Genomic DNA, 25000 nt, shown 5'->3' with positions numbered 1-25000 from the left:
CAAAAGTCTTCAGTATAGACTCGGCTGTGTGGTGGTACGTCCATTCTCATCCCTTCATTTGGCAGAGGCTTTTAGTACAACACAATAGTCTACTCAAGGTTTTGCTCTTGGTTCGGCCTGAACACTTGTAAGCAGCTCTAAGTCTCAGACGCGAAGGAGTAAATGATTGTTGGGAACAGCATCTACTCTACAGAACTGCTATGGGAATGGGACTGCAGGGGGGAGAGAGCAAGCTGTTGAGTGGTTAACCTGTAGGGAATGTTACTGTTAATGTTATGTTACTTTCTGGTTTGTCATGAGGATGGATCAATAACATGGAAACGCTGCTTCATGATTAATTTATACCAGTAAAAGCTTTGGAGATTTATAACCATTCACCGACAAGCATTAATACCCCGGCCATTTCAGCTGAGAAAACAGGGGGTCTGGTGACAACTACAGGGGTAGGAGGTCAGGCCCTTTGATGTGTTTCTCTGATCTTGTTAATGCAGCTGGTTGACATTTACGGCCTAAATGATGAGATGTGAAGCACTGAAGGTCTTCTTTGGGGTTGGAAATATTCTTTTCTACACTATCTAGGCTATAGACTGCTTCATCTATTCTTTGTCGTAATAGTAAGCAGTGATTATACCCTCTTAAAATGAATGTGTTGTCAGAGATGGACAGAGATGTCTTAAAAAAAACAACAGTTTTTCAGTGCAGCTTGTGTTATCTTCAACACATACTGTGTAACAAATAAAACAGGAAACTGAGTTGTCCTTGTCTGGACATAAACGTGTTAAAAACAACATAAGTTGTGTTATTTTCAACACATATTGTGTAAAAAATAATAATAAAAAAGTAACAACCCAAACCGCGTGGTCCCTGTCTGGACACGAACGTGTTAAAAACAACACAACTTGTGTTATTTTCAACACATACATTTTAAGAGTGTAGGCCACTGTGCAGCACCTACCAGTTTAGCTAAGCATCACCTTGTTGTATTTCAAATCAGATGACAGTGCGGTGACAGAAACCTGGCATTCAATTTGCCCGTTGTCTCAGGATTAGGCCGGAGTAAGTCAGTGTGGACGTTGGCCATTCGTCACAGTTCACACCACATGATGCCTTATCTGCGCTGCCCCGGCGTAGTAGGCTCTGCGGCGTTTCCAGCGCTCGTATTAATAGCGCCCGGCGTCCCTCGTCCCTCGTCCCCGCCGCATGCCTCGCTGTGCCATATTTAAAAACAGGACAGGTCTTTGCTGGTGGAATATTTATAGCGATGCATTAAGCAGCGCGGAATCAAGGGGTTTTAAGTGTACCGCCGCCTCTGTCGCTCCTCTGTCCAGGCCTGTCCAAATATGCCCGGCCTCGGGCTGTTTGCAAAGCTGCCGCGTCGCGGGGGCTACGCTACGCTACGCCAGCGAGAGGGAGAGAGAGAGAGGGAGTGGAGAGGGGGGGCAGAAGCTGAGATCAAACAGGTGAACATACTGTATACAGGGTTCTACATCAAACCAGCACTAGAGAGACATGACATATCATAACGATACTACATGAACAAATAGGGGAGTGTGGCAGACATGTGGCCTACAAGGCGTGGAGTGTGCACTTCATGTGTCTGAAGGCTGGATTGTCACTGTTGTGGGTTCTGTGCATGTTTCTACTTCAGGGACCTTAAGAGGGTCGTTCTTGTAGTAATCAGTCTCCTCATATGTCAACAGGGATGTCACTAGAGAACTACTGTTGGTATCTCATAGTAAACTAAAGCTGGAGGAAAAAAGGAAGACTTGAGTTGAACATTTGATCCATTATCGACAGGCACAATAGTACCAGGTAGCGATTAACACATCACAATTCCATGAGTCAGACTCTAAAACTGCATATTAAACAATGAAAGAAGAGTGCTTAGAAGTCTCTCAGTGGTGTTGCCTGATCACGGTTTTGGTTATGAAGTCTGCCTGTGTAACGCAGCAGCAGATAAGCTCTGGGGTCTGTCTTTGTGTGAACAGGCTGCTCCTGCCCGTACCCACCCCTCTCTAAAAGCCCCTGGGGCAGCTGGAGGATAGATAGGGGCACTTCAAACATGTCCGCAGACTAAACAGCACAAGACGGAGGCTCCCCACAGGCTCCATTTCCATTGTACACACTGCTTGGGGGAAAAAAAAGAACAGTTCATCACTGAGAACATATCGTGCCATGGGAGGACAGTTTGGATGATGTATTAGCCTAGCAAGATTGGTCTTCTGATCATGTATTAGCGTGTGTTCCATATTTGATTATCCTTTAGGTGACTTTTAGCACGACTGTGAAGATTCTGGGAATTAAAAGATCAATATATTGCCAATCTGTAACCAACATGTAACCAATAACCGGCCCTTTTTAGACGATGGGGCATATTTGACAATGAGCTGAGCACATTCCTTTAACTATAGCTCCTCCTGCTGGACACACCAGCAACAGCCATATGACCTTGGACGGGACCGCATACACTTACATTGAAGTCTGTACTTAGACGCTTTTTTGAAGTATAAAGAAAACGTAGGCATATACTTTTAGTATAAGGCGTGTATAACCCGTTTTCTCTAATTATGCAGTCTGAATGTATTTTGGGCACATGCTGAGGTGAATGCGACGAGACCAAACATAGACCCAATAATCATCTTGTCCAGTGGCTTATGCACCTTGCATGAGCTGAAGTGATCAAATGAGACATTGGCTCAAAATATGAACCAAGAGAATAGAACCAAGTCATTGGTTCTAAATATGAAGTGGTTTCAAAAGCAGTACATTAACTTTATTTTTTTTCTTAAAAAAAACTTAAACACATTTTCCAAAAACAGCAAATTCCTATAAAATACAGGACAGAAAATAGAGCTTTCTGTTACTATTTCCAATTTAAGATTTTAAGTAACTTGAAATGCGAAATGCAAACATTAACAAATCATATCTCCTTGTGAAAATGTTTTACATATTTACAAGCCAGATCTTTATCCTTTGATATTCAAATGACATCTAGTATCATTACAATTTCAGAACATTGCTATATAATCACAATTACTGCTTTCATAAGAAATATTATTTCTTTGAAACAAAAGCTCAAACGAGAGGTGTGATTTTACTCTTGACACGCAAGCCATGAGGTAAGAGAAACACAACATCAAGCGGAGAGAGATGAATCTGGGACAGAAACGGCCTTAAAAAGGCAAAACACACACACTGGGGTTCAAAACCTTCCAAAACAAACAAAACTTAGGGAAAAAAGCCAAAAGCCAAACAAAACAAACTGGCACACATTGTTTCAAAACAAACAAACAAAAAATAAACACTAAAATACACTGGATAAATCTATGTGCTTAATTACATATATTAGAGGTAAAAAAAAGGAGAAAATGTAGCTTTAGGGGGGACACCTAAGATGCATAACAAAATGAAAGCTCTAGCTTTCTGGCCATAGGCCAAGCAGGTCTGACATCATAACCTACACACTTCTAAATAACAGTGCCTTCGTGATCTTACAGTATGTCCACTAATCCCACAGGTCAGACCTGTCCAACAGCACGACACAAAAAAAAACGACTGTTTTAAGAGATGAATAAACACCTAATCGCAGTGCATGTACAGCAGATGCATAGCATGGTATTGTTGTGGAAGGTGTGGAGTTAACATTACGCTGAATGAGAGACTGCCTTCACGCGGTGCATGTCAAGATGGAGTCTATAAAGTATTTCAACATGCACGCACACCTATACTTTACATTGTGTATCATTATTAGGTGTGTGCTTTTGTGTAGGGGATGCCATGGTGTGTCTCTATGTGTTCAAATATATATATATATATATATATATATATATATATATATATATATATATATATATAAAATGGAGAGACAGGGCAGAAAAAAACACAGCAAACCAATAAAGCAGATAATTATGCAGATAAGGATGATGGGGTAAACACTAAAAAGAGATCAATGTGAAGAAAGGATTTTAGAACATCCCTGAGAATTCCAGATTTGGTTCGGAACTACTAAGTACATTGGAACATTTTAAATAGCTGTCAAACATATCGACTTTAATAAGCTTTAAAGTTTTTTCCCTCTGATGGAACCTTCAAATGGATGGCAACTGACCAAAGGATATCAAGGGTTTCATGAGCACTCGGATCATTTGTTTAGGACACTGCCCAACATCTTATGACTATATACACACAAGGCGTGCTAGGTATTTATGGATTAAAAAATAACGAAAGGTTTTTAGTACAAGGAAGCTAGTGGATCTAATGCTGGTATTAATTAGATCTTTTAGATTATATTCTAGTATTACTTACAAACATTTTACAGTACCAATGAGACTCAATTGAACAGTCTTAGTTTTTATGCAAGTCAGGATTTGCCTTCATTGGTTTTCATTATGTGTGGTTGATTTAATTGAGCGAAAAGGTGGAATGATTATCAAAATTAAACCACAAATGAAAAATTCTCCTAAGCAAAAGCTACCGAAGTTTTGATCAATACTGTAAAGGCAAGCAACCAGCAGAGAAGACCTACAGTGGAGGATATGGGCTAATATCACAGGTTGTGTTGTTACTGGGGTCATGTGGGGTCTGGAAATCCAGTTACCAGGACTAAAAACGATTCTGAAACGCAAATGGCCATTATGTTTATGCTTAGGTCAGTAAAAATGTTTGCTACAGTGAGCTGAATCCATAATACACTGGTTACAGGATGTGAGTTCAGTTATGAGAGAAAAAGGTCAATTCCTGCATTACTTCCTGTTATGGTATATATTGTATGTGTGAGGACATGATCGTAATCTGAAGTGTAATTCTACATGGGACACAAATATGCACATGCTACACAAAGCAAAAAAAAAGCCCCTTGCTTTTATAAAAAAATCAACAATATTGTAGGTCCAATCACTTTTACAAAGCCCTTATTGTCCCAACTAATGAATGAAACATTGGAAGGGTTGGAATGGGATAAATCAATGAAACATTAGGAACAATATGGCTTTCCAAAGCAGGGCACCAATTCAGTATTACTTATTTTCTGTGTGAGTAGTTCATATTCTGAACATATATTCATATATTCTGGTCATGGTTGAAAATAAACTAACTTTTGAGTTTGGGTATTCAACGACGCTTACTCAAAAATAGGGGGTTGGGGGTGGGGGGCATTCCTGAGCCTTTCTTCTAAGCAACTGGTGATGAGGACCAAACACCTCTCTAAAATGTCAGGTCATTTGCAGTTTTACAACAATCTTGTGTGGTGAGACTTGGGATTCATTTAATAAACAACTGTAATGGTGAAGTATTTTATGTACCATTCTTGTGGCATAGTCGTCACAACAAGCATTGCATTTTATGCCTCTCATTTTGTGCTAATTTACATCACCTGATGGTGAAATGAAACCCTGACTGACATCAAATCCCTGCTACTCATCAGTTCTCCTCTCCCTCCCCTTCCTCATCAACATCAACGTCCTCCTCATCCTCTTCCTCTCGGTCTCTGACCTCATCGGCGCCAGAGTCATGTGACTCGTCCATTTCCTCTACATCCACTTCCTCTTCCTCTTTCTCCTCGTAGGAGGACTCTCCGACCTCAGCGTTGCTGTCTTCCGACCCTGTGGAGCAAAAGAAATCGCATCAAATAAACAAACAAATAAAGAAAATAAACAAACAAACACAAACACACCGCCAGGACCAGAACATACAGTATTTACAATTGACCCATGTAGCATGTTTCTGTTACAGGCTAATTGACAGCATTACAGCATTGCCTCCTCCAACTGAGTAATCGGTTATTAGCACTACGGGAAGCTCACATCTGAGACCACAATCTTGCCTTTCAAAGAATACAAACATTTTGGTCACACATATCTCAGCAGGGGCGCGATGCTGCTACCGACCTGCGACTCGACCGCCCTCCTCATCCTCGTCGTCATCGTCGTCGTCATCGTCCTCAGTCTGTCTTTCCTCCCGGCGAGACTCTTGGCTACTCTCGTCGGGCTCGTCGTCGTCTTCCGAGTCGGAGATCACAACGCAGTCGTCTCCGTTGTTGCTGGCCGGTGGCTTCGGGGCACTGGAGGGAACAGCAACAGGGACTTAGCTGCATAGATGCGAGTGGTGGTAGCGCGGAGGCTAAGGAACTGGGCTAGCATGCAGCAGCCAGAAACGCTGCAGGTTCCCACACCTTTGTGCCCATTGGCAAAGCACTTAAAGTTGCTCTGCAGAGAATGGCACCAGTAATAAGAGACACATGTGTGACTAATATGTGTATTTTCTTGATATTCTCTTCTTTTCTAGTGAAAGAAAAAATACTGTAGAATATTCGCCCAAAGCATGCTTCGAATGAATGTACCACCTATGTGGGAAGTCTCTGACGTAGGAGGTTAGCTAGAAGCCACCCTGGGGTGATTCTTATCTACCTAGGTCATCTTTACCATTGCCATTACACCTACGAGTCCAACTTTTCCAAACCCTCAATGTTTGGTGCAAAACACAGTCTTTTAGACACTGTCTCACCTGCCGTTCTCCCTGGGTTCCCACAGTGGGGTTAGGTAGTACCGGAGAGGATTTCTGTACAGGTCATCCTTCAAGATCTAGACAGCAGAAAGAAACAAGAAACAGAAAGAAACAGAAAGAAACAGCAAAAATGGTGAGAAAACTGGGGGGGGATGACCATTGACCGCGATCAATTTATTTTGAGAGCACACTCATAAAAGCCATACGATATCATCTGACAAGAGGGCAGCATGTATCTGTGATAGACACTTTCGTCAGATGATATCGTAGGGCTCTTATGAGTGAGCTCTCTCTCAAAATAAATAAATTGTGTGCAGTTCAGATACAGAGAGTCCATACATGAGCTACAAACAAGATCACCCACACAAAGTGCCAAAAAGTTAGACAAGTCTGGATTCAAAACACAAACGCACGCATGCGCACACGCACACACACACACACACGGGAGTGCACTCGAAAGTACCATCATATTTCTATGCATGATCAGTATGAATCAAGGCGGATAAACCAGTCTTCCTATGTAGGCCATCAAAACATTTGCTGCCGTCAATTCATCCAGCTCATTCATCTCTCTTTGAACGTCTTTCCAATTAATACTAACGCCAGACGATGATATCATTTTACAATAGTAGGCCTATCACAGGGTTTCCCCCAGAAAATTTGTTAGTTAAGGTGGTGTCTGTCCAGGGGAAGGGGGCGTCGCCGTAGCGTCCCCGCCGCATCGCCGGCACTGCCCTACGATGGGGGGGGTGGGGGTGGGGTGGGGGGGGGGGGTGGTGTGTCGAGACCGTTGGTTTAACTGCAGCCGAGATCGAGTGACAACGACCGCGTCTTTTAGGAAGCAAGTCTGAGTCGAGACCGAGTCTTAAAGGAGTCAAGGCCGCGTCAAGACCAAAGAAAGGGGTTTTCATAATTTACATCACCAAGGATCATATAACAGTTCAATTCCCAAAGGGTAGAGAGGGGATTGTTGGCTACAGGAACAGTCTAGCACACACTTGTCTAAATAACATCTTTTCTGATTTACTTTAAGACAAAGAGGTCAGCTGAAGTAAAAATTTAGTAGGCTGTCAGCATTTCATTAATGTTGAAAATGTTGAATTTTGACACTAATGACAGCAATATAGCCTACCTGGATTTCACATTCATTGTATCAGATTTAATTGTATCAGCAACCAATTAAACATCATTAACACAATTTAGACAATATTATACCTTAAAAGTGTAAGTTTACAACTCCAATACAGGGCCTTTTGTGTCTTTTAAAACCTTTGCACTGCTCAGCATAGCACCATAGGATATATTTTAAAGCCAGCCAATAATATAACATTCTACTAAAACCAAGAATATTTGTAATGGTGGATATTTTAGAATATACCATGAAATAAAGATGAAACTGTATGAAAATGTAACATTGCGACTGTATGGTAAAGTTAGTGAATTGTGATTTAGTAGCCTAAAGCTGCAATTCTTTGATTGAAGCTGTATATTGTGCGTGCCTGTTGCTCATTATAGCCTAAGAGAGCCGGAACGTTTTTAATGCTTTTTAAAACATAATTAGCGAGATCGTACTGCATTGAACGCTAATATTTTGTCACTAGCAACCAAATCTGTCATCTGTCAAATACAGTTGCATGTTCAGCTCTGAACAAAAACATTCAGGAATTATTTCTACAAAACCGAAACGTGCGTCCCGCCCGGTCGGGATGAATGAAACTGGCATGGGAGACAAGAGGCTACAGTTGTAAACTAGCCTGTGTAAACCTCAGACAATGTCAGTATTTTACAACACGTGAATGAATAGCCGTCACAAGTTGTTGTTAGCTGTAGGCTAGATGGCACAAGTGTTTGTCACAACAAATTACAAGATGCAGTGGGCTATGCATTCATAGTAGGCTAGACGAGTGATAAAAAAAAAGATAAAGCGCTCAAAAGTGTTATGCCGCTCATCCCACACATTTGGTAGATTCAACGGAGAACCATTCCTGTGAGAGTCGTCAAATCTAGCTAGGTTTAGGCTATTTGTGTTCGCAGTTACTCTGAGATATGCGTGGCAGTGGCACCTGTGACCTGATATCAAATACTCATGCTGAATGAGCGCGTCGCCTGTGCGCATAGGCCAACTCGATTTGAAAGTTTATTTTTTTATGCGTTCTACAGAGAAGGGAGACTAGCGGCTACGGTTTGGAATGACATGGAGAAAACATGACAGAGTAATACGGCGAATATCAATAGCCTATACATAATATATTATAATATTATAATATAAATAATATTTATTTATTTATTGAAGACGCTAGTTAAGGCGGCAGCCCTGTGCTGTTAAGGCGGCCGCCTTAGCAGGAAAGCGCTGCGGGAAACACTGCTATCATAATTATAGGATCAACTCCCAAGGCAAATGACCTTTGGCATCATCACCGAGTAGGTTAGAGTCTATCCCATCCATTGGAGATTAGACATGATTCAGCACGATTCATATGTGAATATGTAAGAGCATATGCTTTGCTCAAAATCGTATTGCTATGGATCAACAAAATAACAGCCTCTAGTCGGATGTGATGTGGTATTTAAAACGGGTCTGAATAGGCTAAAACCACATTTTCGAGAACTGAATTGCTTGGAAGAGCAATAGAAATGTCACATACCTGTACTGTTCTTTGAAAAGGTATTCAGATCAGATGCGCAACAAAAGGCCTATTTGTAAACGCTGCTGCAATATTGTCGGAAGTATTCCATTTAAAAGGTATTGCTCAGCACTGCTATTGCTCGGCTTTAACCAAATATTTTGCTAATCAGCCTAGGCCTTGCCGTGCCCACTTTGTGCATCTGACTTAGCCTGGCTATCACCATACTAAGCTCAATACTATTACACATACTATTGAACAAAGTCTGGGGAGTCTGCGTGTTATTTCTACCGCACAAGAGGTGTGATCAATAGGCATAGTTCAAATGACTCTGTACGCTTTTTGGATAAGCAAGTTTGTGATTGGACCCAGAAAATGTGGACAGGAAGTAGGAGAGATAGATGTTCATTTTTCCAGCCTGAGCTGCAGGGTGAAATCCAAATCGCCAGCAGATCAGGCAGGGTTTACTCAGCCTACGTCTGACTTGCTCTGGCAGCAAAATACGCTGCCAGACTTGGGGCCTTAGTCATGTAGATGACCCTTAGCTTTCACGATGTCTTGCTCAAAGACACCTCAACAGGGTCAGGAGGAGTCGAACCAACAACAACCTTCCAGTTGCTGGATGACTCCTCTACCTCCTGAGCCACTGCCGCCCACATCTGCCTCTGCTTGCCAAATTTGAATTTGAATGAACCTCCTGGCTTCAGGCTCAACATACCAACAATCTCACTCTGTAGCACTGCACAAATTACATTACATTACATTACATTTGGCTGACGCTTTTTAGCCAAGGCGACTTAACATCATGGTAAACAGTTTAAGCTATTTCAAGCAATTCTAGGAAAATGTGAAAAAGTGCATCAGTGTGTTAAAAGCCCTACCTGAGCAATGTCGTCCCTGCCAGGACAACTGTGGTCACTGAACCAGCTGAAGAAGCTCTGGTAGCCGCCCCGTGTGGACCTCCTCTGCTCCGCGGAGCCCGTAAGGTTCTGCCCACGGTGCCACAGGATGGGGTTGGACATGGACACCGGCGAACCTGACAGGTTAGTCACAGGTCAAGGGTCATGGGTTTGAATCTCACAAAACACATCAGGAAGTAGTTTGTATTCATGACTTGATTAGACAGCAGTGTAGGACGACTGATATTCCTCCTCATCTACTTAGCTATGTAAACAAAGGCATGGAATGTTATGGGCTAAATCCAAACAGTTCCTTCAGCATCAAGGTACCCATGGCAATTACTGAGGGTACAACACAGACAGACTAAACTTGCCTCCCATTCCAAGGTGGAGTTCCTTCATGATGACGGTGTTCTGAAAGTAAGGGTTGCGTCGAAAGTGGAAGCGAATCCTGTAGCCCAGCTTGTTGTGCTTGAAGGACTCAATCTAAGAAAATAAGCGAGCGCACACACACAGACACAACAAACTCTAATGAATACTCAGTTTGAAAACAGATGGTGAACTGGTGTGGTCAATTGGAAGTGGTCTCTGCATGGTTGTCTGACAGTGATCCAATTAAGGGTGGATATGGGTGTATATACCTACTTCCAGATTGGTCATGTAGCTGAGTGCATCCTCATCATTTTCGTCTATGTGTGGAGACAGGTATGGATGATTCAGAAGCTACAGTCTTTGAGTCAAGGAGACACTTTTGTACAAAAAAATCAACACAACACTTTCACACAACTGGAACGGAATTGTTGACACTTGATATCCAAATATGAATTTACAAATGATGCCGAAATTAACCTAGACATGTTTGCATGCAATGCAACTCCTAGCACTTACCACCTGACTAGAATTTAATTAATCTTACAGTACTCTAACTTTTTTAATTGTCCTAGAATTGCTTAGAGAATTGCATTAAAATGCTTAATAAACTGTTCATCATGTTGTTAGTCGCGTTGGTTAAAAATGTGTCAGCCAAATGTAATGTAAATGTAATGAAACTGGTGAAGAACTTATTGTTTGTATCTGCTCAAATTATGTATTAGACTTGATAGTATCAAATACTGATGCAAAGGATACGGCGGTGACCCAGAAGCCGGGGATGGTGTGGGTGATCGCGCTGCGCTGGTCCAGGTGAGGGCGTCGCTGCCTTTCCAGTTTGAGTTCCAGGCGCTGGTAGAGACGCGCACCCTTCTTTTCCAGCGTGTTCAGCTGCGTCTGCACCTGGGCGAGATGCGCGATGGACTGCCGGATCTCCGGGGCCATTTTCACAGACACTATGGCACATTCGTCTTCGTCATTATCCGACGCGAGCGAAGAGCTCGGCGTGGACGATGACCCCGGTAAAGAGTCGTCTTCGTCGCCCTCCCCCGCGTCCTCTTCGTCATCCCGAGTGAGAAGCGACGATGAGCTGTCCGCAGGAGCCGCCTCCGGCTGTTGGCCCGGCTTGGCTATGTCCTTAGAACTTGTGGCTTGCTTAGACGAGCACGGCATCTCCTCGCCACTTTTATCCTTATTTCCACCAGTTAAACTGGCCAGTGCCTCTGCTGCGGCGATCGCCGCTGAATCAGACCGCTTCTCCGACGTTGAGGGCCGACATTCTTTATCGCCGTAATTCGATGCTGCTTCAGCTGCCTCTCCACCTGGCTCACACTTGTCACTGTGGCTTCCCGCTTGTTCCGCGCTACTGGAATCAACGTCGCCTTTCCTGCTCAAGTCCTGAGTGTCAGCAGCAGGAGTCTCAACCTGCTCCCTCGTCCCTGACCCACAACGGGGAGAGTCGTCCTCTCTTGACTTGTTATCCCCACCATTATCTTGTGCGTCTGCCTTTTGGGCTGTAGATTCAATTTTCTCCGAAACGTCAACTTTATCCCCAGAACAGTCATCCACTTTACGCAGCTTAGAGCGGGGGGAGCTACCTCGTTCAGCGCTAGAGCTTCGCTTCTTGGTGGATTCAGACAGCTTACCGCTGTCTACTTGCTTGCTCATTTTATCGTCCCAAGTAATAGAACCACAATTCGTATATTTCTGCAATGTAGCTGCGTTACTTGGGTATCATGCGTTTTCAAGAAATTACAGTGAAATTGCTGGCTAAGTTGGTAGTAGTCAACATTGTTCCATGTTCAGTTATCCGTATATTTGCGTAGCTAAATTTTAGCGGCCTAGCAGTGTAGCCTATCTGTACAGTACTTTGCGAGCTGCATGGCACTTCAATGGTATTTTACGCAAAGCCTCTGGTCATGTAGCCTATATAAAATTGTACACACAATTACACCAGTACCTCCACTACATCCGTGACAACCTAGGATTGCTGTTATCCACTCCCTTGGAATTGTTTATAATTTGTCCTTCCGCTCGCCATTACTGGACTCGAGGTTGCTTTTACGAACCAGAAAAACACTTTTTCTCATTGGCTGCAACTCACCGCGCGGAAATTTCTTGTCCAATCGCATGCATGGGTAGTGGCTATGTACAAGGCTCTTGACTTCCACGTTGCGTTCAAAATACGCATTAATGGATATCTCATTCATACCTCCCCTCGTACTTATATTACTATTAATGTAGACTTACCTAGGCCTAATAGAAATGCGATGTGTGCAAGATTTAGCCTAAAGGTCCTAAGGTCACTATTACGAGCCCTTTTCTCCTAAAACGATATGGGATGATCATTCTTCACTAGTCTAAATACTGTTGAACTGCAAATAACAGCAAGTCACACATCCGTAGTTTTTATTGATGAATAATTTCACTTTTATTATGCATAAAATAAGCACACAATATGGTGTTACTATTTCATGTGGAGAAGTCAATAGATTAGTAAATTAGTTTTTTCCATCAAGCATCATACATCAATTGTAGTCATTCAACTTAACATGATAGCCTACTGATAATCAGCGCACATTCAGGATATGAGAAAAGCGCAAATAAAGTAGTAAAGAAATCCACACTGCGTTAATATAATTTTAGCAATATTATTAACATAAACTGAGGTATCTGTGCTTTCAAAATGAAGGCATAAATGTGACCATGTATGATCAACCATCCATTGCCTGTTGGAGACAGACAATGACAGCTGAAAGTCTCTCTCTCTCTCCTCTCTCTCTCTCTCTCTCTCTGTGTGTTTGTGTGTGTGTGACTGCGACGCACATGACTTCATCACTGAGCGTAAAAGAAATAGGGGGTCACCAAGTTGAAGTCCTGATTCCTAAACAAGAATAAAGAAGAAAAAGAAGAAAAAAACTGTTGTGAAACCTTTTTTAAAAAATCTATAAAAGGAGTAGGCCCTAACCATAAATAAATAAGTCCTCAAGACACTTCCTACAACCAAGCAACACTTGTGTGCACTCCCATCCCCTAGCAATAGTATTGACAGATGCAGTAGTAATTCCTAGCTAAGGTCTCCTCTGTGCTGTAGATTGAATTTCCAAAATGTTTTGTTTTTCTCTTGCGGCACATTTATTTATTATGAGATGATCTCGAAGCACAACTACCATGATATTAAACATTCACAATCACAAGTCACAACATACGTTTACGCAGCATTCCATTTGGAAAGCACGATATAGTATTGTATAAGCTATGCAGTATGTGCAGTAGTGTACTGCATAGGGAATAATTACATGATGTCAATGGTGTTGATATTCTGTACACAGTGCTAGACTTTCACTTCCATAAAAGTTTCTCATTTATCTGTTACAGACAAATTCTGTCAGTTGTCATGATTAGTGATTAATTATTGGCAATGTGTGCTGGTATTAAAGTTATAGATACTTTAGATGGTATGGAGGCACTTGCCATTCAGCAAGCGTATGTATGCGATGGTTTTGGGAAAGAGAGACCCTAATGTTGTAATCAAACCTTTAGCATCGAATTTGACATTTAAGAGTATATCAAGTGTGACTATGCACTTTGTGTATGTGTAGCCTATTTATTTACATGTGTACATGTTTATTTAACCTCCGAATAATGTGCCTATACTATTCATGGGTTTAGCAGGTCCCTTTCCACAGGTGGGTTAATCAAGCACCATGTAATCTGCATTCATAATCTTGGTGCTTGATTTTATACACCTGTGGAAAGGAACCTGATGAAACCCATTAGGCTAATACTTAAGCTATACTGTACCCTATCCCCTACCATATGTGAGAAAGTGTGTGGTCATACCTGATGTATATGAGCCCTATCATGTGTAAAGAAGTGTGGTCATTTTACCTGTGAATCTTCTGTCCTTTTCTCCTCATGAACTCTGCGTCATCCACCGTCCACACAGAGCCCTTCACTCCCTCCACGCGCACAAAGCACTTGTGCAGGCTGAGGTTGTGTCTCACAGCATTCTGGGAAGACACACATACACGGAGGGGGACATTACACTCAGACCATATTCATATAGTATAAAACAAGACCATCCATTTCCTACATTTAGTATGCCCTTATTCAAAATGGTTTGTGTGTGTGTCTGTGTGTGCGTGTGTGTGTGTGTGTGTGTGTGTGTGTGTGTGTGTGTGTGTGTGTGTATATATGTACGTTAAACATCATCTCTCCTGCTGTACCTTCCATGTGGCGGTGTTATATCTGAAGTAGTGAAACATGTTCATGAACCACTGGTAGATCTCATTAAGGGCCAGTTGCTTCTCTGGAGAATCTAGTATGGCCTTAGAACATGGGGAAGCATCAGATAAGATTTTCACTTTAGATCCATGGAGAACTGACAGGATAATTGAGTTATTTGATATTCGCAAACATTAAAGCATTTGAAATAACTTATTACACATATTTATATGCCATTAATTACAGGATGAGCCCAAAATGAAAGTGTTCAGTCTGTTCAACACCTGTGTAATCTTAACGTGTTGAGATACTAGAAATAAATTCTAAGCTAAACTAAACTAAACTAAAATAATTATGGTGCTCAGTAAAATGCAATGATGCAACTCACGCATCTGATCATGGCAGCATATGTATAAGGAGGCCTGATGTTGTTGTTCTTGTAGCAGTCAATGGAGGACATAACACCTGCAGTGGATAATGGGGAAATTAGTGTATCATTATTTGTGGAAGCATTGCGGGTCATCACAAATATACGAGAATGTTCCAAAGAATATCAAAGAGCATAGAAGTTACTTCTTTGTCTGGGTTCACTCAGAGCCATATACTGTAGATAGGGCTCTGGGTTCACTAAATTCAACATGGAATTTTAGAACCTTGCGGAACAGAATCTTCTGTTAGAATGTTGAAAACCCCCGCTGAAGGGTTAAGTAAGGGATAATGTAGTTTCTGCTGGTAATTATCGTAAAATGAGTCCCAACAGATGAACAGTACCCCGATGTGCCAGCACGTCATTCAGTGTAATCATCTCCACCAAGAAGGTTCCTTTTTTTCCGGTGCCAACCGCCCCGATTTTTTGGCATAGGCCAAGGGAGACCTCAATTAATTTTGGAGCGGATCTGAATCACGGGGCAGATGCATTATTAACTTGTGTTCGCTGTGAACATTTGGCCTTGGTGGAGGTTTGTTCTTCTTCTGCTATGTTTTTGTAGGGCTCATATGGGACACTGATTGAAATGTAGCTCAGCTGTGGTACAGTATGTTCATGTCAGATGCAGGCTAAGGAGGAAGCTGCTGTCGTTTAGCGTCTGGCTCTTCACCAGTTGTGTAGTCTACATGTCATGATACGCAGGATTACGCTGTATGCCCACTGAAAAAGCATCACCATCTCAGTATACCCACTTCATACCGACAAGGATACGTATTAACATTTGAGGTTGATCACAGTATACCCACTACAGCTAACTACTACATCACAGTATATCCACTGCAGATAACTAGGCTACACCACTGCTCCTCACCTGGCAAAAACTGTGAGGCAGGGATGTGCAGGTAGCTGGTGGTCAGCACATCGCTTGGCGTCACCATGGCGCCCGGAATGCCCCCGTTTGGGAGCATGAACTGTGGAACCCTCAGAGGGTCCCCAAGGCTCATCTCCAACCCCTCATTCTGCACAGCACATGGGACACAGGGCAATAGCAGGTCAAACGATAACACACTGAATCTCTGACATGATTTATCATCTCTTAATTGTTACATTATTTCCTAAAATTGTGGTAGTGCAGTGGTTAAAGAGCTGGGCTAGCATGCATGCAGCCTGAAAGTTGTTGTGAGTGTGGGTGCACAGTGAGTGGCTGTGCACCGATTGCTGTACTGTACAAGTCAATGTATTACTCAATCAATTGCACAAAACAATGGAACAAATAGTCAGAAAATGAACTGGCGTTAAACATGTGTCCATACACATGTGCTGTAGTACCTCAGCAGTGTCTCCGTGGTCCGACAGATGCAGATGGAAGCGCATTTCCTGCATTTTCTTTCTCTCTAAAGCCAGCTGTCAAACACCAACATCATTTCAAGTCAATTATTATCATCTTCACCGGTGGTGATGGGTATAATTTGACTGGCTACCAACCAACCTCAGATTGCATCTTACACATAATGGGTAATGATATGCATTATTCAGAAAGCATAGACCAGATATTTCTGTGGGGACACAGGCAGCATTTTCACTTTCCTACTAGGTATTTTATGACTGAAATCTCACATCATACACACTCTTCTCCCCCAAGGACACATTGCGCTCGAACCCACTCAGCATGCCACTCACTCACCTGTTTCTCCAGGCACTGGACCCGCTCTCTCTGGCCCCTCAACTCCGCCAAGCTCTTGTCCCCAGTACCATGCTCAGGGCAGAGATGTCTGTGATGCAACAAATACAAAATAACCTCCAGTATACACAGACAGGATCCATCCGTATTATCTTACATTTGTATTCCTTATTTTGTACTCTTTTTTTTTTTATCATACCGACTGATGTCTGCAGAGTGTCATACAAGTTCTAAATGATGAATTTGTCTATTTGTGTTTGTGTTATTACTGATTTCCAATACCATACCTTGAGAAATAGGAAGGTTCCTCAAGTTTCTGGTTGCAACCTGGCCATCTACAGATGCCCTTAACAAACAGAGAGTTCTCAGAGGCTGCCTCAGAACCACCGCTGAGGGGAGAGGGAGAGAGAGAGAGAGAGAGTGAGAGAGGGAGGGAGGGAGAGTGGGAGGGAGAGAGAGAGAGAGAGAGAGAGAGAGAGAGAGAGAAAGAGAGGGAGGGTGTTTTGCTAACAATTACACTTTGGTGACTTGGTGACCTAAACTAAAGTAATCTCATTATTTGCTCTATATGCCTAGGTCCCATTGCTCGACTGAAATTCACTTTACATTGCAATTTACCTTTACAGTTAGACACAACAACAACAACAATAACAACAAAAACAGCAAAAACACAAGAAAATACAGATCAGATCATAACAGATTCAAATTGAATCATTGATTTGATTCCAAAGATATTTGTTTGTGCATGTCGAGAGAATGTGTGCTCATTTTGCGAGACTGTGTTCTCATTTTAGTAGGATGTGTGTTCAATTCAGACAATCGTGGGCTCATTTGTTAAACTGTGAGCTCATTTTTACTCATTCGAGCTCTACTTGTGCACAAAATTTGGCAAATGAGCAAATTATTTACTAAAATGCACGCACAATACTAAAATGAGTACACCATTTATTCAAATGAGTGCATGTTTAGTAAAACAAGCACACTATGCACTCGATATACAAAACAATCTTGTAATGACACTTTTTGGGCTCCTTATTTTTACCCACGTAATTAGCAATGCATGTCAGGTGTAAACCATCCCAGGGCAGATGGCCCCTTGAGTTTTGAGCGCTGCGCTCTCGCATTGCAGTGATAAGCGCCTTTGTATGTACAAGCAGCATACAGTGCTGTGCATAAATTACTGTAAGAACCCATGCTAAAGTTGACTAAAAAAGAGGAATAAATAATCATCTTTTGGAAACAATGAGGGAAAAATACAACCTTTGAGGACACACAATTTCTTTGTGAATCATGTATTGTGAATAAATCAATCAATCAATGTTATTCCTTAAAATACAGTGGACATAGCTTAGGGACCCCTTATGTTAACCCCCTATGGTCCAGGATACTATAAATCCTGATAAAGTTCCCTTGGCCTTTGGAATTAAAATAGTCCCAGCCTTCACCATACCTACTGCCGTGGTTTTATTTCAGTTAGCCTAATATCTTGTTTAATATGCATTGAGAGATGATCTTATGGAAAGTACCCCATGCCAATCTCGATACGGTAACGGGTATGTGGGAATGTCTCATTCGAACACATGCAATCACAGTGATCGCCCCAGCAAAACTCTATGTGCTGGTCATCTACCACCCACCAGGCCAACTAGGTGACTTTATGGACAAGCTGGACGCTCTGCTGTCCTCCATCCTTGAGCGTGACTGTCCGCTGCTCGTCCTTGCGATATGAACATCCACTTAAACACCCCAGGCTCAGCGGACTTGATCCACCCTTTTGACCTCAAACTGGTTCACAGCACGCCTACTCACAAAGCTGGCAAAGAGCTTGATTTGATCCTCACTCGGAACTGGGCCACAGACACCCTCATGGTGACGCCTCTCCATCTTTCTGACCACTTCATCCGGTTCAACGTCAGCCTGACAGAACTACCTCCAGCTCCTCAGCCGATGGTGACGTTCCACCGCAACATCCGCAACCTGTCTCCAACCCACTTCTCCTCCTTGATCGCCTCCGGTCTACCTCCACTCAGCACCTTCTCCTCTCTGGAGGTTAATGATGCCACAGACTCGCTCTGCTCCACACTGAGCTTGTGTTTGGACAAACGGTGCCCTCTTACTACAAGGCCGGCTCGATCCAAACACTCATCCATGGCTAAATGATACCTTCGGATCGCAGCGCACCAAACTCAGGGAGAAGAGGAGAGGTAATGGCACAAATCAACTACTGATGACTTCAAAAACTACCAGACACTGCTGCCAAGATAGCTTTCTACAATGACAAAAATAAACAGCTCCACAGACTCTCGGAAACTTTTCTCAACCTTCAAATCACTACTCAACCCTCAGCTGCCTCCTCCTGTCCAGCCTTAGGCTACTACGGATACCCTTGCCTCATTTTTTACAAACTAAATGGTGGCAATCAGCGGTCAATTCTCTTCATGCCCACAAGACTTGACAGACTCAGATATTGAACTCCTACAACCTCCGGCGGTTGCTGGAACATCTTCAGCAATCACGCCTCTCTCTAAGAATGAGTCATGACATGTAGTCATCCTGCCACATGCTTGTTGGACCCTATAGTATACCTACGCGCCTACTTCAGTCCATCTGGCACATTTCAACAGCGAAGAAAACTCTCAACCCTGCTCAAGTTGAGAAGACCGTCCTGTCTCACTCCTACCTTTCCTATCCAAAGGAACAAACAGTTTCCAAACGATCAGTTTTCAAACAATCAGTTTCCAAACAAGTCTCTAAATTCCTTTCACAGAACAATCTTTTGGATCCAAATCAACCTGGGTTCAGATGAGGCTATTGAAAAGGCTCAGTAGTCTGTAACAGAAGCCATAAAGAAAGCCGGGGCATCTGCTTGGTCATCAGTACTCCTTCTGCTTGACTTGCCAGCTGCCCTTTGACTCAGGACTTATTTGACTCAAGATGCTACCCAACTCCTGGTACAGGCAATAGTCATCTCACGAGTCATCGGCACGCCTGGTCTACAACCAACCCCAAAGAGCATATGTTACCCCACTGCTCATCCAGCTACACTGGCAACCTATGGCCTCCCGCATCAAATTCAAGTCTCTAACGCTTGCCTACAAAGGAATCAACGGCTCTGCTCCCACCTACTTGAATGCCCTCATACAGGCATATATGCTACCACCCGACCGTTTGCGCTCCTCAGACGAACAGCTCTGCCACCGGTATGCACAGGCCAATCCAAACTTGAACGCACTACCAGTTCTTACTAGATCAGGGACATCCCTCTCCATCTTCAAGAAAGGTCTGAAGACCCAGCTCAGCTTCAACTCAATTGATTAGATTAGGCACTACAGGTGACAGTCTTTCTCTTTAAATGAGCCGGCTCCCTGATAGCAAAATTATTATGGCTCAGATTTGGCCCAAAACTGGCTTGCCATTTTGGTAAAGCTTTGGGTGGATGTATGGCCCCTAAATGGTCCAAATATGGCATGCCAAAAGCAACCAAATGTAGGCCAAAGCTCACTCAAAGCCAATTTTGGATTTCCAAACTATAGCCCTAGTACTAATTGTGCACAGCTTGCAAAGAGTTAAAATAATGTTTGTGCAGGTGGCAGGATCACATGTGCACAATCCTAGTTGTGCAGTGATATCTTTAAGATAAACTTCATTATTGCAATTATTAGTCCAGTAGTTGCTACAGCTTTAATATAGGGGGAGGGGGTTTAGTACAGAACCCAGCACTGACAGGGGGCAGCAGAGAGCTCCCTTCACAATAATACGGTACATTATTAGGAAGGCCCCCCTCGAGAGCCCCCTCCCTGATAATGCTTTATATCATTAAGGGGCCCCAAATTGTCCAGCAGCACCACTGCAGACACACAGTGCAAGTAAGCATTGAGTGCCTAACTTTATGACACTGCCAAGGGGGCAGATGAATGCTAATTAAGAAAGTAGTCAATTTCTCATTGCACCTATACTCTCTAAATTATCCATATATTTAAAGGGACACTTCACTGATTAGCATTAAGCTTTGTATCTTAAAAAAACAGTCATGTTTTTGAATGGTTGTGCATCATTCCCTCCGTTTGCCTTGAGATGGGAGAAATACGGTATTCAATGGGACTTCCTGCTTTCAATTATGTAAAATGATTCCAACATTGAAATCCGTATCTCTCCCATCCCAAGGGAAACTGAGGGAATGATGCACGACCATTCAAAAACATGTCTGGTTTTCTAAAGATACCAAGCTTAATGCTAATCGGTGAAGTGTCCCTTTATGGTCTTCTCCTCAGTGGTGATCCTGACCATACAAATCCCAGTCAATCTCTTACAGTAATTTTGACTGACATATTGTGAAGCCACAATAAAGAGTAATGACCATAAAAAGAAAGTAACACTTACTCATAATTCCTAACTGCTGCAGTTAGGACCACAACCTACAGTTTTTTTCAGCACATGTTATTGAGTTGACTACAAAACCAAAGTTGAAACACTGTCAAATTGAAAATGAGCTCTCCACCTGCAGCTGAGGCCCTGTTAGTGCAGTAGGTATTGTGACAGTCTAATACTGTAAGCTAAAGGTTGCGAGGTTGATCCTCAGATGGGGCAAGGTATTTTGTTTTTGTTAAACCATGGGAGTAGAGTAGAGAAGTAGCGGTGAATCAGGAAGTTGTTGCATCAGCTGTGTAAACTGGATATTTTAAGTTTCTTTAGGAATGTTAAGTTCCAATTTACGCTTAACTATTCATTGCAACATTTCTTATAGGAACAGTTATGCACTATGGTGTTACTGTTAAGCATTTCTTATTAAGTATTTTCAGTTGGAGGCTACGCCAACTAAGCTGTAAGAAAGACAGATACAGAATGACTTTTTTACCTACTGCAATAGCACTTTATAATGACTCCCATCTGGGCAGAGAGAAAGGAATAACATTTTAAATATTTTTTCTGTATGTATGCATGTTTGTATGTTTTTGTTGAATGTTGTGTTTGTATGCTGCTGAAACACTGTAATTTCCCCTTGGGGATGAATAAAGTATATCTATCTATCTATCTATCTATCTATTGTTTGCGTGTGTGCTCAAACAACACGAATTAATTGCTAGAGCTATTCACCGTAGTCTATTAATAACTTAATGCATATTATTGTCTGTCTTGGTGCCACATTCTGTCTGTTTAATGTGTGTCTTATTGTTGTGTAATACAATTGTATTTTCAAGTAGCTATACATCAGCTCCTGCTCAGAGATGGGAGAGGTGAGCATAAATTGCATGCTAGTGCGCACCTTGTAAGTCACACATATTAACATTCTATTTACCTGGTGAGGCTTTGCTCAGGGCTGCCTTGTGTGCTGGCTGCTGCCTGTGTGTCAGGGGGAGGACCTTTATTTTGGCAAGAGGAGTCAGGCCAGTGAGGGGAGCTGTGGTTTGATCTGCCTTGACAATGAGCGTCACCTGAACGTTCCGTGGACAAAGACAGATCTGAGTGAGGGAAAAGAATCACTGATTTACATTAATAATGTCTATATTTATATTCGACGTTTGCAGTAGTCATTCATTGAGCAGCCATATTTATAGACTGTGCTATTGCCTTCAACTATATTCCGCTAGCAATACACAATTGTGCAAATCTGATTTTGTGATCTCCTGTGCACTGATGGGAGTTACAGTATTTTAGCATCAGTTGAGATAGCAGAAAACTGTACAAAGCACAAGATGACATTTGTTGTCCCTAATCTGTTATAGTCCTCATCTCGTCTCAGATCCAGTTCAGTTAAAGTTTGGCTTAAGATCTTAAGATAGAATATATAGAGCTGAGAAATTGGATTTTTTGGTGTCCCACTTTACCCATGTTCACCCTACTCTTTTCTTGGCTTGCCTTCATTTTTTGGCTTGTCTTATTTGAGGAGGAAACAGGTGAGATCTCTAATAGTTGGTTTACTTCTCACGAGACAAAGATAGCCAGGCTAATACTTTTTTTCCGAGAAAAACAATTTGCCTTTGGGAACTAGATGTGACCGAGGATATGTGCCAATATGAACAGTAGATATTGTGTCACATCAGATATTTTGACTCAGTAAGTAACTGCGTTGTATAGAAAACCCTCATGTTTTTCTTAGTTAAAACAGTAGTGTTTTGACTGTCTCCTTTAGTTGTGTTTGAAAGAAACAGTATGAATGTAATATACTGACATTACAGTACATTACATTATAGTAGTAGCCTACCAATAGCACCCTCAGTGATAGTAGTAGTTGTTCATTGTCAGTCAACCTTTGCCCTAATTTACCCTAATTTTATTGAAAACAATTCTTACATGCAGGCGCGTTAAGATAGGCTGTGGTGTAGGATGGCATACTGTACAGGGAAACTACACCGGCTGCGTAACTGAAGCGTTCCGTTCGCGTTGCGTCTGCTGCAACAGCATTCACTATAATCAATGGAAGTATCTACACAAGATTGCGGCGCGTAGCCTACTGTACGTTCAAGCAAAATAGACCAGTCTTTCTTGAATGTTTTTTACGCGTCGCGAACGGAACGCTTCAGTTACGCGCCCGGTGTAGCTTCCCAGTATGGCATGTAGCAGACACCTTTGTCCAAAGCGACTTACAAATAACAACAATACAATAGTTGAATTGAACAGAAAACCTTTTTTTATATATAAAACTTGATAAGGCTACACCCAAGGAGAATAGCCATGTCAATTCGACCAATAGCCTAATGAAAATAAATAGCCTAAATATAATATACAAACCGTAACGCATAAGAAACGCTTAATAAACTAAGTGCATGTTGAACAGATATAAACCCCCCTTGAAAGACTCAAAACTATCACAGCAGGACCGGAGAGCACTAGAGTGTTGTTGGAGTGTAACAGACCTTGGGGCAGCAGCTGGTATCCTTTCCGCAGAACTGTAGGTCTGTTTGGCCTCAGCTGCAGGGGCTGCTTATGGACCTTGATGCTGACACTCTTACAATGCCAAGGGAAACATCACATTATCATTCATAATCAGACGAGAGCCATCAACGCAGCAAACTCATCACAGAGTCATTCAGACATGCAGACAACAGCTATTAACAGAATTACTGAAATATTTAGGGGACAACCATTACTACAGAACCAGTCAAATGCTGAGACGGCAGTCAGTTATACTCTGAATGACTTGCAAAGTACCTGTGATATGTGAGCAGACTGAGCATGTGTGGGCGTGAACATAGACCCTCTTGACCTGACCCCACCTGAGAACTGTACGTATGAAGATGTGTTATCATTAGAAACACACAAACTACATGGATGAGTGCCTAGGTTTTACACAAACAACATATCTGGGCTGAACAAATTAATGGAGTAGTTGTGCTGTTGACAACTTAAATCAATCACCAACTATTTAAGGTAAAACATCTGAAATATCGGATTGCAGTTTATTAAACAGAACTCCTGTGTAGTTACTTCTCTATGATAGTAGAACTGAACATTTTTGGCAAGCAGACAAATTAAGGAATTTGAGGACCACTTTCTGACATTCTTGAGATCAAACAACTAAATGATTAATCGAGAAACTTGACAGATGAACAATAATCGTTAGTTATCACTCTGTATAATATCATCTTGTATCCGGCGCCCTGTTGTTTAACGATGTTGATTGGCCACAGACAGTGCATGTTGAGCCAGGTGTGTAGCGTTTGTTTGTATATTACGTGAATAGTATGCTAATCCTGATATGTTTCTTTCTACCCTGCCTCCCCTTATGAACCTTGATTCTGCAGTGTTTCATCTTTCCGTTCAAAAGGAATGTTTCCTTTTCTCTGTCACCTTAATGTATGCTTAGTTTAGGGGCTTTCCACTTCAAGTTCAACCTGGGCTCTGTCAATCGCCTTGAGACTCATATGTTATGGCGCTATATCATTGAATTGCGTATGGGATTTCTCAATGGTACACTGTAAACAACGCAAAAAGTTTCCCCAATTGGTGACGGATAAGGTCAATCTCCCTCTGAGGTGTGCTGGGTTGAACCGAGGCCTGTTACCTTCTCTAGTTGTGTTTTCTGGCCGTCACCTTCGTGGCCTTTCCTGCCCTCTGCTTTGTCATTGTGTGGCATTCCTGTGGAGAAAATCAGTTGATGTTAGTTTCACATTATTCTTGTGGGTTGTGTCTGATATTATGGTGCTCTAAAGGACCTTTGGTTATGTTAGATTGTGTCAGGTCATGTTAGTGCACAGTGCATCTGGGGTTCATTTTGGAATTAGATTTTGGTTAAAGGGATATTCCGCCATTTGTGGAAATACGCTCATTTTCC

At 42.2% G+C, this 25000-nt stretch overlaps 2 protein-coding genes across 4 annotated transcripts in view; both read right to left on the bottom strand.

Annotated features, from left to right (window-relative positions):
- Positions 1–2758: 2758 nt before the first annotated feature.
- On the bottom strand, positions 2759–12452 carry tspy (testis specific protein Y-linked). The gene is made up of 7 exons (XM_062541786.1): positions 11153–12452; positions 10670–10747; positions 10399–10510; positions 10007–10161; positions 6502–6578; positions 5886–6058; positions 2759–5600 (listed from the first exon to the last, which is right to left on the bottom strand). The coding sequence occupies exons 1-7, from the start codon at positions 12059–12061 to the stop codon at positions 5419–5421; spliced, it is 1686 nt and encodes a 561-aa protein (XP_062397770.1). The 5' UTR covers positions 12062–12452; the 3' UTR covers positions 2759–5418.
- A 483-nt stretch (positions 12453–12935) lies between these two features.
- LOC134087932 (forkhead box protein P1-like) overlaps positions 12936–25000 on the bottom strand; it is a 16710-nt gene continuing 4645 nt past the window's right edge. The window contains exons 2-13 of one of the 3 annotated variants that reach the window (XM_062541783.1): positions 24731–24804; positions 23878–23949; positions 23583–23673; positions 22025–22187; positions 17016–17117; positions 16732–16819; positions 16377–16451; positions 15919–16066; positions 15009–15085; positions 14623–14724; positions 14285–14406; positions 12936–13277 (exon numbers count right to left, since the gene is read on the bottom strand). In XM_062541783.1, coding sequence (XP_062397767.1) covers positions 13229–13277; positions 14285–14406; positions 14623–14724; positions 15009–15085; positions 15919–16066; positions 16377–16451; positions 16732–16819; positions 17016–17117; positions 22025–22187; positions 23583–23673; positions 23878–23949; positions 24731–24802 — 1161 coding nt within the window. In that variant the 5' untranslated portion in view covers positions 24803–24804 and the 3' untranslated portion in view covers positions 12936–13228. Of the gene's footprint in view, positions 13278–14284; positions 14407–14622; positions 14725–15008; positions 15086–15918; positions 16067–16376; positions 16452–16731; positions 16820–17015; positions 17118–22024; positions 22188–23582; positions 23674–23877; positions 23950–24730; positions 24856–25000 lie in introns of those variants that run through there. The other 2 variants (XM_062541785.1, XM_062541784.1) reach the window with 2 other exon arrangements.

Source organism: Sardina pilchardus, chromosome 7 (assembly GCF_963854185.1).
Source record: "Sardina pilchardus chromosome 7, fSarPil1.1, whole genome shotgun sequence".
NCBI lineage: Eukaryota > Metazoa > Chordata > Actinopteri > Clupeiformes > Clupeidae > Sardina > Sardina pilchardus.
The sequence above is the reverse complement of the archived record's forward strand: the minus strand, read 5'-3'. Positions and strand labels throughout refer to the sequence as shown.